General features: G+C 39.9%; 1 protein-coding gene across 2 annotated transcripts in view; it reads left to right on the top strand.

The window, feature by feature from the left end:
• The window catches only part of CDON (cell adhesion associated, oncogene regulated), a 717,042-nt gene that overhangs the window by 584,249 nt on the left and 117,417 nt on the right, over positions 1-15,376 (top strand). For both annotated transcript variants that reach the window (XM_044080828.1, XM_044080827.1), the window contains exons 14-15: positions 8,567-8,672; positions 13,433-13,555. In XM_044080828.1, the coding sequence (XP_043936763.1) occupies positions 8,567-8,672; positions 13,433-13,555 (229 nt within the window). The remainder of the gene's footprint in view (positions 1-8,566; positions 8,673-13,432; positions 13,556-15,376) is intronic.

Here is a 15,376-nt window from a genome sequence, read left to right on the forward strand (position 1 = left end):
TTTTGTAAGAATATGCCATTCTGAAATAATTCCTTTCCTTTTTTATTGTTTTCTTTCTGAAATTCTTTAAGATTATAGCATCTAGGCACAAAGCATGTAAGAGGTCTTCAGATTAAATTCAACAACCACCACACACTTTGTCCTACTTCTAATGAGTGTCAGGGTGTCATGTTGACTGTCGACACCTTTCTCTGTTCATAGTCATTCTTATACTTTCTTCAATAATCATGCCTGATGTATGCAAGTCTTCTCTCATGCAGTCATGCGTACATCAGGCATCTCTTGGCTGGACGTCTGTCTCCTCTTGCCTTTCTTCCTGTCCCTTCCAAATGTTCATTACCAGATTGTCTTCTGCTTTCTTGTGTATGTTAACAAGCCACCATAATTTGTTCTCTTTGACTTTCTGTGCAGTTAGGGCTACTGTGGCTTCTGCTCAGATGTCCTCATTTTTCATATGTCACAAAGTGTGCATTCTACTACCCATCCTGGACACACCATGTCCATCAACTTAAACTTCCTTATCTGCACAGCTGTCAATACGCAGGTCATTTAGGTGTGGTGACTGTGAGTCACTGAGGAGTCAGACGGCATTAGGATTATCAGCCTCCATTTTTTTTTAAGAAATTTAGCATAGTGTGTGACCAGCTTTATAGATTACAAATTTGCAGAGACCATGAATGCTGGCATAGTAGCAGTTACTACTCTCCTAAGAGATATAAGTAGTGCTATTAGGGGAGAGAGGTACAGGTACAGATGTCAGTGGGATAAATAAATACCACTGTCTGCTTCTTCTGGTGCAAGATTTATTTACCCAGTAATTTTTTGATTATTTTTGTTCAAATAGACCACACCCCCCTTTTAGCAGAGCCTCAGGGAGAAATGCAGTATGAAACAGTTATCCATACCAGTGTGAAAAAAGTACAACATAATTAAAGAAAAAAGTACAACATAATTAAAGAAATGCAACAGAAAGCTTTATTGTAAATGTACATTTGGATTTCATAAGGAAAGCATACTGTGGCTTTATGTGGCAAGATGTAGAGTGGATATTTTTTCTGTTCAGCTTTTTTAATAGTAGCAAATTCCTACTTTTGCTTTTTGTCAGAACAGGAAAGTGCAAGATGTTCTTCGTTCCCCATTGCTGCAGTCCTTACTATTGGGTGTAGTCCGCTGTCCAGTCGGCCCGAATACCAGAGTATATGGCTGACGTCGGTCAGGGCGCATTAGACTGACGTCAGTACGTCAGGGTACTAATGCGCATGACCGACGTCATATCCTCAGTCTTTTTTGCCGCATGGTCCGATGCAGAAGCAGTTTTGCGAGTGCAGGTTGGCGTTCTGAAATATTTCCGAAACCGGAGTTTCAGACCGAAGCAGAGTTGGCTAAGTACCCCGTTGGGGAACATTTTGGTTTTCTTCCCTCAGCATTTAACCGGATGTCAGAAAAAGTGAATAACTGTATTTCTTGTGGGAAACAGATACCTCATAGGGATTACCATACCTTGTGTATTCCTTGTTTAGGGCCTGAGCACGACGTTGTTGGTTGCCGCTCTTGTGCTAGGTTTAACAAGCGCACTATTAAGAGGAGGTTAGACTGTGCCAGGTTAGTGTTTGGGAAGCGTTGCAATTATAAAATGCCGTCGGATGCTCCGACGCCCGCTTCGTCAAGAAGCGCAAGGACAAAACAGCGAAGCCTAGGGTTGATGAACCGGCAGTCCCGGACGTCGGTTCTTTAGAAGGCTCTGTGGAGCCAGAGGTTTTGCCAGGAGTTTCCATGGAGTCTCAGGCAGAAACTTTACTGTTACAGGATGTGCCTTCTCAGGAGGTAGGCCAGGCTGAGGGGGCTTCTCAGGTAACTGTTCTTCCCTCTCTTCCCAAGGTAGTTAGTGCCTCTCCTTCTGTTGCCAAAACTTCTTTGAGAGGTAGGCCAAGTTCAGCTTCAGTGGGGGCTTCTCCTAGCATTTCGGGTTCTGTACCTAAGAAACATATGCTTAAAATGGCAGAAGATTTGATTACTATGATTAGAGGTTCTATGCCCCCTCCTGATAAGAGGCCTAGGGTGGAACCGGAGTTTGATAGTTTTGAACAGTGTTCAGAGGCTTCTGAGTCTTCTGCGGAAGATTTGCAGGAGTATCCTCTTTATTCTGATTCTGATGTGGATGATTCCACTCCTACAGCTTCTCCTCCTGAGGATTTCTCATTTTCAGAGACTCTGCATTCTATGAGGGAGCACTTTAAATGGGAAGGCCAGGATTACTCTGATTCCAGGAAAAGGCTTAGGGAATTCTTGTTTTTACCCCAGCATAGGCCCTTAGCTATACCTCCTGTGTTGAATGTGGTGGAGGATGTTTTTGCAGAGGCTTCCCTGAACCCTGACTCTTTGCCTCCTGCTCCTGTTAAACCTGATAGGTATTATAGGGTGCCCGAAGCTCATAAGTATTTGTTTAAGAGTCCTAGGGCGGATCCAGAAACAGTTTCTCAGGGGCCTAAAGGTGTTAAGGCCTCTGTGGTTAAAAATCCTGTTCCCACTGATAAAGAGGCAAGGGCTTTGGATAGGTGGGGAAAGAAAGTGTATACTTCTTCCACTCTAGCCATGAGGCGTTGAATTGTCAGTTTCACATGCTAAAATATCAAAATTATCTCCTTTCACAATTGAAATCTAAGGTGGATGCTTTGGCGGAAGGTATTGAGTGTAAAGAGTTGCTGGATTTGGTTCATGTGTCTGAACAAGTGGGTAAGCATTCTTTGCAATGTGGTTTTGATGCTGTACAGGCCTCTTCGAGGGTGGCTGCCACTAGTTCTGTTCTTCGCAGGCATGCCTGGTTGAGGATCAGAATTTAGCTGAGCATGTTAAGACAAGGATTTTGGATGCTCCTTTACAGTCTGATGTGTTGTTTGGTTCGCCTGTGGAAGCAGTTTTAAAGAAAATGGAGGACAAAGCTAAGTCTATGCAAATTGTTAAAGATTTTTTGCAGGTGCAGCCACCGAAGTTTAGTAGAAATTGGCCTGCTAAGGGGTGGACATATCCTGCTTATGATTCCCAGTCTAGGGGTAGGTCTAGGCGTGGTAGGGGCAGGGCTCAAGGTTCTTTTAGGCCTAGAACAGGGAGTTCACCTGCTCAGACTTCTGGTGAGGGCAGGGGTCAGTCCTTTCGTAAACAGTCCCAATGACCTGCCTTTTCAGCTGCCAGTAGATTCTCGTCTGGCAGCTCCTTTGGGAGGAAGACTGTCTCTTTTCAAAGAAAATTGGGATTTAATTACTCAAGACAGATGGGTGTTGGATATCATTCACCACGGTTACAGGTTTTATTTCCACACAATGCCCCTTTCAAAGGCATGCCACACGTTCCTCCTCCACAAAGAAAAGAGGCTCACAAGCAAGTTTCTCAGTTACTCCAGATGGGGGCCATTCAGCCAGTCCCTGTATCAGAACGGGGCCTAGGATTTTATTCTCGCCTGTTCCTAGTACCAAAGAAGGGAACACGTGGAGACCAATTTTGGATTTATCTCTCCTCAACACTTATCTGGACATTCCCAAGTTCAAGATGTTGACGTTACAACAACTTTTACCTCTGCTGGGCAAAGATCACTGGATGGTAACTTTAGATCTCAAGGAAGCTTACCTTCATGTGCCTATAAGGCTAAGTTGCAGGAAGTATCTGCGATTTCGAGCTGGAAATTCTCATTATCAGTTCTCTGCATTGCCCTTTGGCTTATCTACTGCCCAGAGTATTCACAAAGGTTCTGGCTCCAGTGATAGCTTACTTCAGGCTACAAGGAATTCAAATCTATCCTTACTTGGACGACTGCCTGATCTTGGCTCAAGAAAAGGAAGACCTTCTACAGCATCTGGAATATGTTATAGCAGTGCTAAGATGCCTAGGGTATTCTGTGAGCGAAATAAAGTCCAGTCTAGTACCCTCTCAAGACATGTGCTTTCTGGGTGTGAGACTGAATACAGCAGCCCAGATGGCCTTTTAACCCGGACAAACAAAAGAGTCTATCACTTTACTTCCATCAACTATCTCATCAGTCCGTGCTGACTGCAAGGTCAGTCCTTCAAGCATTAGGGTTCATGGCATCTTGTATTCTGGTGCTTCCCAATGCCAAACTGCATATGAGGAAGCTACAATGGTATCTCAAAATGTATGGACACAGCACTGCCAGGATTTGGACACTGTCATTCAAATAATACCTTGCCTTCAAAAGAATTTTTGTGGTGGGCTCAGGAATGTCACCTAAACAAGGGACTCTCTGTGACCCGGCCAGAGGCAAGTCAGATTTTAACGACAGATGCCTCGGACATTGCTTGGGGAGCTCATCTAAATGGAAAGTGGATACAAGACAAGTGGCCTGCCAGACTACAGCATCTACATATCAACATGAAGGAGATGTTAGCAGTCCAGTTTGCATTAATGGCTTTCAAGGAGTTACTTCTTCCAGGGCAGGTGTTGATTCTAACAGACAACACAACTGTCATGTGGTACATCAACAAGCAAGGGGAACACATTCTTATCCTCTATGCAGGCAAGCAATGATTTTATGGGAGACTGCGCTAAGCTTGCAACTAACTCTTCAGGCAAGGTTTCTGCCAGGAGCACAGAACTCCTTAGCAGATGTGTTAAGCAGACAAATCATGGATCCCCACGAGTGGAAACTGGATCTTCATGTATTTCAGAAATTGACAGTGTCATGGGGAACTCCAGACATAGATCTGTTCGCTTCTCCACTAAACCACCAGCTGCCAAAGTATTGCACAAAGGGGTTTCATCACACAGCTTGGAAAGTGGATGCTCTGTCTTTCAGTTGGAAAAACCTTCATGTGTATGCCTTTCCACCTCTGCCTCTTCTTCCAAAGGTACTATTAAAGGTCAGACAAGACAGGCCAAGGATGATTTTGATAGCTCCAGATTGGCCTCGGCAACACTGGTACCCACTACTACGGAGTCTGGTAAAGAAGCCTCCATGGCCTTTACCTCTGATTCCTCATCTGTTATCTCAGAAGGACGGTCATCTGCTCAATGTCAAGCTTCACTCTCTTCATCTAACAGCCTGGCATATTCTGTGTTGAAACACAGCAGGTCTCAACTTCCTCAACAAGTTTTAAATGTGATTATGGAAGCTAGAAGACCTAGTACAAGGAGAGTGTACACAGAAAAATGGAAGAGATTTTTATTTTGGAGTACAGCAAAGAATTTGGAATTTCTGAGCCTAATCACAATTGACCAAGGACTGCTCTGAAACTAAGTCATTTCTTAATTTCTCAGGTGGAAAAACAGGATAACCTTGTATCAGTAGGCTACTGTGGTCATAGTTTAAATTTACAAACACACTGTATTGATGAGTTATGGCGGATACTATTTGCTAACAGAAGGGAATAAGAGAAAGTGGAATGTGTGTGTGTGTGTGTGTGTGTGTGTGTGTGTGTGTGTGTGTGTGTGTGTGTGTGTGTGTGTGTGTGTGGTGGGGGGGTGCTTACAAGCCAAAGCAGAGTGCTCTCCAGGGGAAAATGAATATTGGCTCAAACAGGTAGACGCATACTCAAAGTTAACTGTGGCTGTTTGCAGACAGTTCAGACCCGGACTGCGCTTTTCCGTTTGTGTCTTTGTCCCACTTCTATGTATGGCTTTGTCCTAATTTCTTGCGCTGAGGTTCATAGGTATTTCAGGATCAATTTATCCTTGCTTTTGAACCAGATTTCTCTGCTTGGTTAGTACACTGCTATAAAATGTAAAAATCTAAATCATTGTAGAAGTAAAGCAGTGTGTGTGTCTGCGTGCGTGTGTCTGTGTGTGTGTATGCACTACCATAATTTTTTTTAAATATTGACTCAAAAAAGCATGTGGGTGCTGTCATGCAAGTCTAAAATATTTCAAGTTTATAGTGCATCATTTGTTAGCTATTTAAACAGGAAGGGAAAATAAGTGTCAGACTGCTTTGCAAAGCAGGGATTATTGCCAGTGCTATGTAGCTTGGTTTTAAATTTGACAGGAGTAGTGCAACAAAAAAAGTCTCCCACTGTAAGGAGAAAAAGGCTGACAAGCAAACAGTACATTACTCTGGTCACCTGCTGTGACGAGCTGTCAATCACATGCAGATAATGGGTCAAATTACCCTTGGCTCTTTGACAGCTAGGGAAGGTAGGTGTGAAGTGGGAGGGGAGATTCCTTGAAGAGCTAGATTTCAGCCTTCACAAAAGAAAGAAATTTAGCATTTCTAAGATGAAAGAGCTAGAGAATGCACCTTTCAGTTCTGTTCTGTAGCATTTGCACTGCTTGTGTTTTAAGTGGTCATTGAAAAAGGATAACATTTTAACCAAAAGCAGGGGATTTTAAGACTGCAGTGAATGCCTGTTAAGTCAATGAAGTGACAGCAGCTTAAGGCAAAATGTGGCAGATCTGATGCAATTTTTTGGAGACAAATAATGCATTCTGGGATACTTAGAGGCAGATTAAACAGTCTGAATTTTTTCAATATGCCAGACCCCATGTGGTCAGAGTCAGAAATTGCATCTAAAAATATCTAAAAAGCTCAAAATAGTCTCAGAGTGCTATTAAAATGTAGGAAACATCAAACCATGATGAAATTAATATGTTTTTCGAGTCTGAGGGTGCGGTTGTCCTTTAATACTTAATAATTAATTGAAACTGTTATGTGATTTGAAGGTTTATACTGAAATATACAAACATGATTGGTTCCTTGTTTTTAAACTTATATAAAAGGGTAATTGAATAATTGTTTTTATCTGATGAAGTCCATTTGTGACGAAAACGCTCATGCTGTGAAGGCGTTCATGCACTTGGTACTAGCGTGGATTTGCTGTGGATTTATTTTAATGTACAATAAACACTGAAGGTTTTTACCTTCATTTTCGCTTCCAGTTTCGTTTGTTTTTTACTGTTATACACACCACACATTGCTGCCAAACACACACCACACATTGCTGCCAAACACAGTAATTTTGTATTCTTAGTTTATGCACATTTTCCTGAAGAGTAATGTGCACACCAAAGCACAGTACAGGTTTCACATGTAAAGCATTGATTGCACTTTTAATCCCCTGTCCTGTACATCTACACACACCACATAGGTGCACTGACAGAAGTTACAGGGTGTAAGCAGTGTAAACACACCTCTAGAAACATCACCACACAAGTGTTTTGTAAGAATATGCCATTCTGAAATAATTCCTTTCCTTTTTTATTGTTTTCTTTCTGAAATTCTTTAAGATTATAGCATCTAGGCACAAAGCATGTAAGAGGTCTTCAGATTAAATTCAACAACCACCACACACTTTGTCCTACTTCTAATGAGTGTCAGGGTGTCATGTTGACTGTCGACACCTTTCTCTGTTCATAGTCATTCTTATACTTTCTTCAATAATCATGCCTGATGTATGCAAGTCTTCTCTCATGCAGTCATGCGTACATCAGGCATCTCTTGGCTGGACGTCTGTCTCCTCTTGCCTTTCTTCCTGACCCTTCCAAATGTTCATTACCAGATTGTCTTCTGCTTTCTTGTGTATGTTAACAAGCCACCATAATTTGTTCTCTTTGACTTTCTGTGCAGTTAGGGCTACTGTGGCTTCTGCTCAGATGTCCTCATTTTTCATATGTCACAAAGTGTGCATTCTACTACCCATCCTGGACACACCATGTCCATCAACTTAAACTTCCTTATCTGCACAGCTGTCAATACGCAGGTCATTTAGGTGTGGTGACTGTGAGTCACTGAGGAGTCAGACGGCATTAGGATTATCAGCCTCCATTTTTTTTTAAGAAATTTAGCATAGTGTGTGACCAGCTTTATAGATTACAAATTTGCAGAGACCATGAATGCTGGCATAGTAGCAGTTACTACTCTCCTAAGAGATATAAGTAGTGCTATTAGGGGAGAGAGGTACAGGTACAGATGTCAGTGGGATAAATAAATACCACTGTCTGCTTCTTCTGGTGCAAGATTTATTTACCCAGTAATTTTTGATTATTTTGTTCAAATAGACCACACCCCCCTTTTAGCAGAGCCTCAGGGAGAAATGCAGTATGAAACAGTTATCCATACCAGTGTGAAAAAAGTACAACATAATTAAAGAAAAAAGTACAACATAATTAAAGAAATGCAACAGAAAGCTTTATTGTAAATGTACATTTGGATTTCATAAGGAAAGCATACTGTGGCTTTATGTAACAAGATGTAGAGTGGATATTTTTTCTGTTCAGCTTTTTTAATAGTAGCAAATTCCTACTTTTGCTTTTTGTCAGAACAGGAAAGTGCAAGTTACTCAGAACTACTTAATGCCTTAAAGATCAACACAAGATCCGATCATTGTATGTTTCAGATTGACATCCTTTTCTTTTCTGCAGTGTCTCATTCTTGCTTTAGCTGTTTGTGCTTTATAACGTGCTGCACGACCTGCAGTTCTAAAGAAGAAAAGTCAAGTTTTGTTACGCAGAATTCAAAACTTGTACACCAGTCTTTGCAAAACTAAGATCAACTAGAAGAAAGCTGTGATATGTGTATATATATGTATATATATATATGTTTTGTTTATTTTTTAATCTTTTTCAGTACATTCCTTCTCTCAACAACAACACCCCTATTCAAGGATTCTATATTTACTACCGTCCAACGGACAGCGACAATGATAGTGATTATAAGAGAGATGTTGTGGAAGGTAAGAAGCTGCATCCTCTCACCAAAGTCAAAAGTGCTTAGCTTTCTGGTTAAATCAAAATTTAGTCTTTGACATCTTGTGTATATTTTGTTTGCTATATAGGACATTTTTAGTTCACATTAAGGTTTCTCCTTGGTTTTGCAGATCATGGTATTTTGCAGCATTCTTTCTTTTGTATTCTAGATGCTTAAATGCAAGTGGTTCAAAGAGCCTTCTTCAGTAATGTAGCACTTGAGGGAGTTGGCCATTATTTAGAGCAGAACTGCAAAGACCCCTACAAGTACAAATCATAGTCCTTGGAGACCAACACAGTTTACTTGTAGAAGACAGATGTTACTTGAAAGCCATTACACTTTCTGTTATGTTCCCTACCAGTGAAACCATGGAGGGTAATGACTGTTAAATCCTACCTTTAGGTGACTATATACTAGAGCTGCCTGGTATAATTAGTATCAAAGGACTACAGGGCATGGATTAAAAAGGGGAAAATGGGTTAGTAAGGGCAGCAGACATTCTATAAAGCAATTACCTTTTTTTCTTGCCTGGTGTGGACCTATTTTAGCCATTGATTAGGTAAATGCAAAATGTATGGAATAAAGGCATTTGTATCTTTTGGGCATGCAGGGGAAAATACTGTATCATAAGTATCATTGCCACTGGACTGTAAATGTAGAGAACTAAAGCTCTGAGCTGCTAATGAAATGCTTCCTATGCCCAGTGTACAGGGTCTGATTCCTTCCACCTTCGTTTGCCTCCTGTCTGATACTGATTCCTGAGCAACTCCATTAACAAGAAATGCTCCCAGGTTGTCCCTAAAAAGGGACAGTTGTTTCCAATGGGGTTACCAGGACAACAAATGTATAAACTAAAAGAAAAATATTTCTATTTCTGTTCCTTACAGAAACAAATGGTGTGTATTTGTAGCAAGTGAATCTGTTGCTATTTTCATGCCCTTTACATATACTGTTGTGCATTTTCTTACATTTAGCATATCTTGTGGAATTTCCCCTTTTTCATTGGTGCATGATTTTATATGGTAGTGTTCCTTTAAGGTATTGATCTGAAACACTTGAGATTTGTATGAATAGAAGTGCTGGTGCCCATAGATTCAGATGTGGTCCTCCCAAGTGCTGGCTTTGTGCTGCATGGAAGTGAGATGATATGACATGACTTGAGCACAGGACTGAGTCTAATGCAGTTGGAGGATGGAGTCCTTCAGTAATTGTTTATCTGTTGAAAAGTTATGAGAAAAGTTTGATACAAGTATTAAATATAGGAGGTAATGTTTTGAGGGTGTGTCTGAAAAATTGGGCTTGCAGTTCTAAGTTTCTTTTTATTATATAAAAACTTGGTATGAGTTTCTTTAACAAAATAATATAGTATATTCTCACCACCATTCAAGAAAAACTTCTTACTGAACAAATGATTTATAAGAAAAGCAATGTACCTCAAGGGGAGAGTTAAATGAGAACTTGGAAAGTGCAATTCTTTGTAAGGGTTTGGTTATCTTTAGTCAAGCGAACCAGAGAGGGAAAGGGAGTAGGTGTTAAACGTTTGTGTGAAGTGCGAGGCATGGTTATTATGTGTATGGGTGTTGGTGGGAGGCATTAGGAATGGAAAGGGGTTCAACAAGTCATGGTGAAGTGTGTAGCCCTGATGCTTCTCACTAATAGGATTCCACGAATTGGAGAGAAGCTTGTCATTCCCAGAAACAGGGTAAACTGATCAAAATTCCATGCTCACATGTGGCAGACAGATGCTTAATGCCAGAGTGAAAGACAAGTTTTGAATGGTTATCCAAAGTTAATGTTTATTTTTGGAAGAAGGACCCACTATCCAGTCATCTTTCTAGCAATTTCTTTATTATAAATGCCAGACATATTTTCGCTGTGCGTCTGAAGTCAGATGTTTTTGTAAAAATTTAAAAAGTTTCCATGTTGTGCTTAATGTTTGTGGGGGATGTACTGTGTTGCATATTGTGTCTCTTACTTATGGTTTGCTGTGTCATGTTTTGCATGTACTAACATCACATTGCATTTTGATGTTTTTGCTGTGGTTTTGCTTTAACTATTAGAAATGCTCTTCTTTAGACAAGAAGAGTTTGAGTATCTGCTGCTTTTTTTGGCTGTTCATGTAGCATGCATCATTTTGTTCACTGTTGTAGTTTTAGCATGTTTTATGGCTGTATGCAGCTTAGCACATTGTAGAACTGTCTGACATCTGCATTATGTGACCGCTGGCCACGTTATACAGTGTAACATTGCTATTGAGGTGTGTGTAAAATGCTTTTCAAAATAGGTGTGGTCAAGTGCATATTGCTGACTCGGATCAAATGTTTTTAGATGTGTATACAATGATTTTCAGTAGTTTATGGAAACTGATTAAAGTAAAGCTGACAGCACGTGGTCGCAGAGATAAGCAGATAAGTAGACCTTCTTTGAGACAGTGAAGGCCTAGGTTCGGTATGTGTGGAGATAGGGAGGTAGCTGGTACATTAATCATTGTTATGCCTGCAAGGGGGTATGCCTTGACAAAGATGAGGCAAGTTAAGAGGACAGTATGTGAGGTCAAACAGATCTGCAAGTCACAGAGGTTGATAGAAGTGGTGATCAACAAGTTTACTTTGTCAGCACTGCCTTTCTTGCTAAGCACCTGGAGCAAGGCAACTAGTGAAGGCAAAGTGAGCCTTAAAAATGTTGTATAAAAAATTCTCTAATTTGACCCTTGTAACACTTTGTAGTATAAAATAAAAACAGTAAGCACTTTCTTCTGAAAGACATACATGTCAAGACTTTTAGACCATTTAAACTTTCATTAAATTTCATTCACATTTAAGTAGGAAATCCCTGTGATAATCCATTGAACCAATAAAGCAACAGCTATGAACATTAACCTTTTAAGCCCTCCTGTATGAGAATATATTCAGTGCATCATTTCTTACTAAGCAGTAGACAACTGACTATCACTCCATTGTGTTTGGCTGCCCTTGTTTTGTTGGTCACCTTCACTGATTACAATTGTAGTTGTAATTATATTGAATTACAAATACATTCCACAAAATGTTCCCAGTTACCTGTTTCTGTACCATCACCCATCCAGCATTTTCCTTTTACCTGAGGAAAAATTCTCTGAAGTCTGTGGTATAAAAATATTTTTACAAACATTCCCAAGCAAAAATCCTTAACCTTCTGGACATTGTTGCTTATGGATGTCTTCCCATTGTTCTTTCGTGTATTGCCTTTTCATTCTCTTTTCAATCTTTTCTGATCTCCACTGATTTGTTCTTATAACTATGTTGCAGTGTTGTATATGCTCTCTAAATTATCCCTTCTTTAACAGCAACTTCTGTTCTAGACGCAATTAAAACCACTACCAGAGTTGGTCTTTCAGTTGGTACTTGCCTATCTATCCCTTATTCTGTTATAAATCCCTGATAGGGAAGGCAGACTGTAACATAAAGTCCAAAAGTTCGGGTCTATATTATATGCTCGAAGAGACTTCTCTTCGAACATATAATCATCGACACATAAACAGTGAATGCTCTAAAGCGTGAACAGCCACGTCAGTCAATTTTTTCCTGGGAGGCAAACTTCAAAACCCTAATCGAGTGGGGGGCTTCACTCACCACACACACCCCTAATTAAATATACCATCTCTGGGATCACTCTGCGTTGGGGGGGGGCAGTTCCTGATATTGGCCAACTTAATTGTGTCGATGATTATATGTTCAAAGAAAAGTCTCTTCGAGCATATAATATAGACCCCCCCCCCAAAGTTCTGCTTGGCCTCATCCCATTCTTAGCTTTTCCTTTTCTAGTTATTTGCTTCTATTGTCTAGGAGCATTTTCTTATTTTCTCCTGCAATTTCCAACTTCCTCTTGCATATTTTTATGCCTCCTACTTGCAGCCATTCCTATGGCTAAAAGTCTCCTTTCTCCATTCCCATATTGGTTTAGTTATTAGAATACTTTCATCTGCTTTATGAATATAATATTCAGCATGGTTCTTTCCATAAGGACCTGCATTCAGAATCCTGCTCACTCCTTACCTCTCGCCCCCCCCCATTTCTTTATCCCTTTCCACTTTGATTTATAACCTTGTGCTTATCTAAAGTGTATTACCCTTAGCTGTGTAGCTCTTATAGTATTCTTTCAATTCAAGTAACTCTAAACTGCCTTGTTCTATGGAGAGGATCTGCTTACCCTAACTCTTGCCCTCTTCCCTTCCCATATAAATTCTTTCAACTTTTCATTAGTTATTGTCCGCAACCTTTTTCTCTGGTTGATAAAAGTATGCCTGATCTGTATTTAAAACTAAAGGGATTAGAACATTTTCACTACTTGTATCTTGCTGTCCACATGCTTCTGGAAATCATTTTGTGAATTAAAAAAAAAAGTCAAAATGGCACAGGCTGCTTTATTCCTTTTAGCCAAGATCACACTGATCTCTTTACACAAAGGAATTCAGCTCCATGCTGAAAGTTGTCCACAAGCTGAAAGGGCAAATAGGATCATAGGACGTTGCTAGGCTAACAGTCCCAAGGCCCTTACAAGCTTAGCAAAGTTCAGCCCATGTTCCTAAGGGTATCTGGTTCAAGTAGACACTAAAATCAGTGTCTTATTGACAACTCCCCTGGGTAAGGAATTATGTTTTATTGATCCTTATATTTGAACATAAGCTGTTATGGTGAATGTTTTATGCAACTCACCTGTGCTTTCTTTGAAATTGGTTATGTAATTAGTTTTTTTTCTTTCTTTAAGGTAACAAGCAAAAGCATCTCATCAACCAGCTGCAGCCAGAGACATCATATGACATTAAAATGCAGTGTTTCAATGAGGGAGGGGAGAGTGATTATAGCAATGTTATGATTTGCGAAACAAAAGGTAAATTATGCTTACTACTATGTTTCTGAACATGAACTGTATATGTACATAGTGAGGCACTTGAGTGCTGTATTGTTTTCATCTTCAGTTGCATTGGGTGTGTGGAAGCAAGATGGTGGAAATAACTGTACTGAAACACAATCGGGATAGTGGGCGTTTTACTTAATGTGTTTATACAGTACACAAAAATACTTAATCTTTGAATAAGGTCCTGCTGCTGCTACAGAAGTACTATATATTTTTTGTACATTTATATTTATCATTTGTTGACAAAATTGTCACAGTAGACTTAGTAGCCTCTTTTCAGGGGAGAACCAAGGTTTATTTTATTTATTTATTTAACTTTTGTTTACCAGGAAATGTTTAGTGGGAACGTCTAACTGGGACAGAGCCTATTTTCAGTAGTGGACTGGGAGAAAGTCTTCAGACACACGTGTTTGAAATGTGGGAGAAAACCATAGCACCTGGAGAAAACTCATGCAAACTCAGGAGGGACATGCAGACTCTGCACAGAAGACACCCCAGCTGAGAATCGAACCGGAGAACATCTTGCTCTGAGGCAACAATGCTAACTACTGCACCATTGCGCCACCCAAATACTTGTTGTATTTGTACTAATAGGGGGAATTTGGCCAGGGCATTGGGGAACTTCACTTTTTACTGATGCATTTCCGGTACCTCGGCTTTCGCCTTCAATGGAATACCATTTTACACCAAACAGCCAGTTTAAATAATGGAAACATTGGTGTAGGCATATTATTTGTGTAGAACTGTTTGTACAAAACAAGTATTTGCACAGAACCATTTTGCATAGAATATATGTATATGGGTATGGAATTATTTGCACAGTGTTATTTGTACATTATCGTTTGTACTTTATAAGAAAAATTGTATAAAATTGGGTATTTATATATCAAATTTTTGGGTAGGAAGTATAAATATATGAACAAATTTGCGGAGTGAGGGGAGCTTTAAATGTTTGGTAATACATCATTGAATGTCATTGGTTGAAATTTATTTGAAATTAATGATGTACGATTATTTAAACTGGCTGTTTGATATAAAATGGTACACCATTGAAGGCGAAAGCTGAGGTACCGGAAATGCATCAGTAAAAATTAAAATAAATCCTTTTCTGATGTTTGTTTCGTTATCGTTCAGAGCTCGAGTTTGTATATTTGCATTGGGGAACTTCCTCAACTCATCATTGTTGTAATTGGGACCCATTTTGGTGGAACTTCCTGTTTTCATTCCAGGCACAGAGGTAGCCTGGAGAAACAAGGAGGCAAATGGAGAGAAGAGATGATCGAGTGGTAAAAGAAGTGGAGAAAGCAAATATTGAAACTTGAGAAAATGTGTAGGATTCTGAGGAAATGTTTCAAAGAAACCTGTTTGGAGATGAGTCGGCAAATGATGGATCTGTAATTGCAATCCTCAAGTCGGGAGGGCTGCAGGATGATTCACTTAAAGAAATGTTTGTGCAGAGTGAGAGAGAAAATGAAGGAGGTGTTTCCGTGGGAGATATGTAGAGAATATAAAAGGAGGATGCAGAGACAATACTGAAGAGTAGTGGTGAGATGAAATAGAAAACATATGCACAGAAAGTAAAAGAAAGCAAACATGGAGAAGCAGAAAAGGCAGAAGAAAGTGAAAAATGGAAGTAAACGGTAAGGATTCAAAGTAACGAAGACTGAAATGGACAAGTATAAAGTGTGGGACAATTTAATAGCTGCTTTGGGTGTAAAAGCACATGAGGTGAGAGCATTTATTCTTAAGACATTTTTTGACCTATTTGAGATTGTGGAAACTTTTCTTGGAGAA

This window comes from Protopterus annectens, chromosome 8.part0, assembly GCF_019279795.1.
Source record: "Protopterus annectens isolate FY-2018-M chromosome 8.part0, PAN1.0, whole genome shotgun sequence".
Classification (NCBI taxonomy): domain Eukaryota; kingdom Metazoa; phylum Chordata; order Ceratodontiformes; family Protopteridae; genus Protopterus; species Protopterus annectens.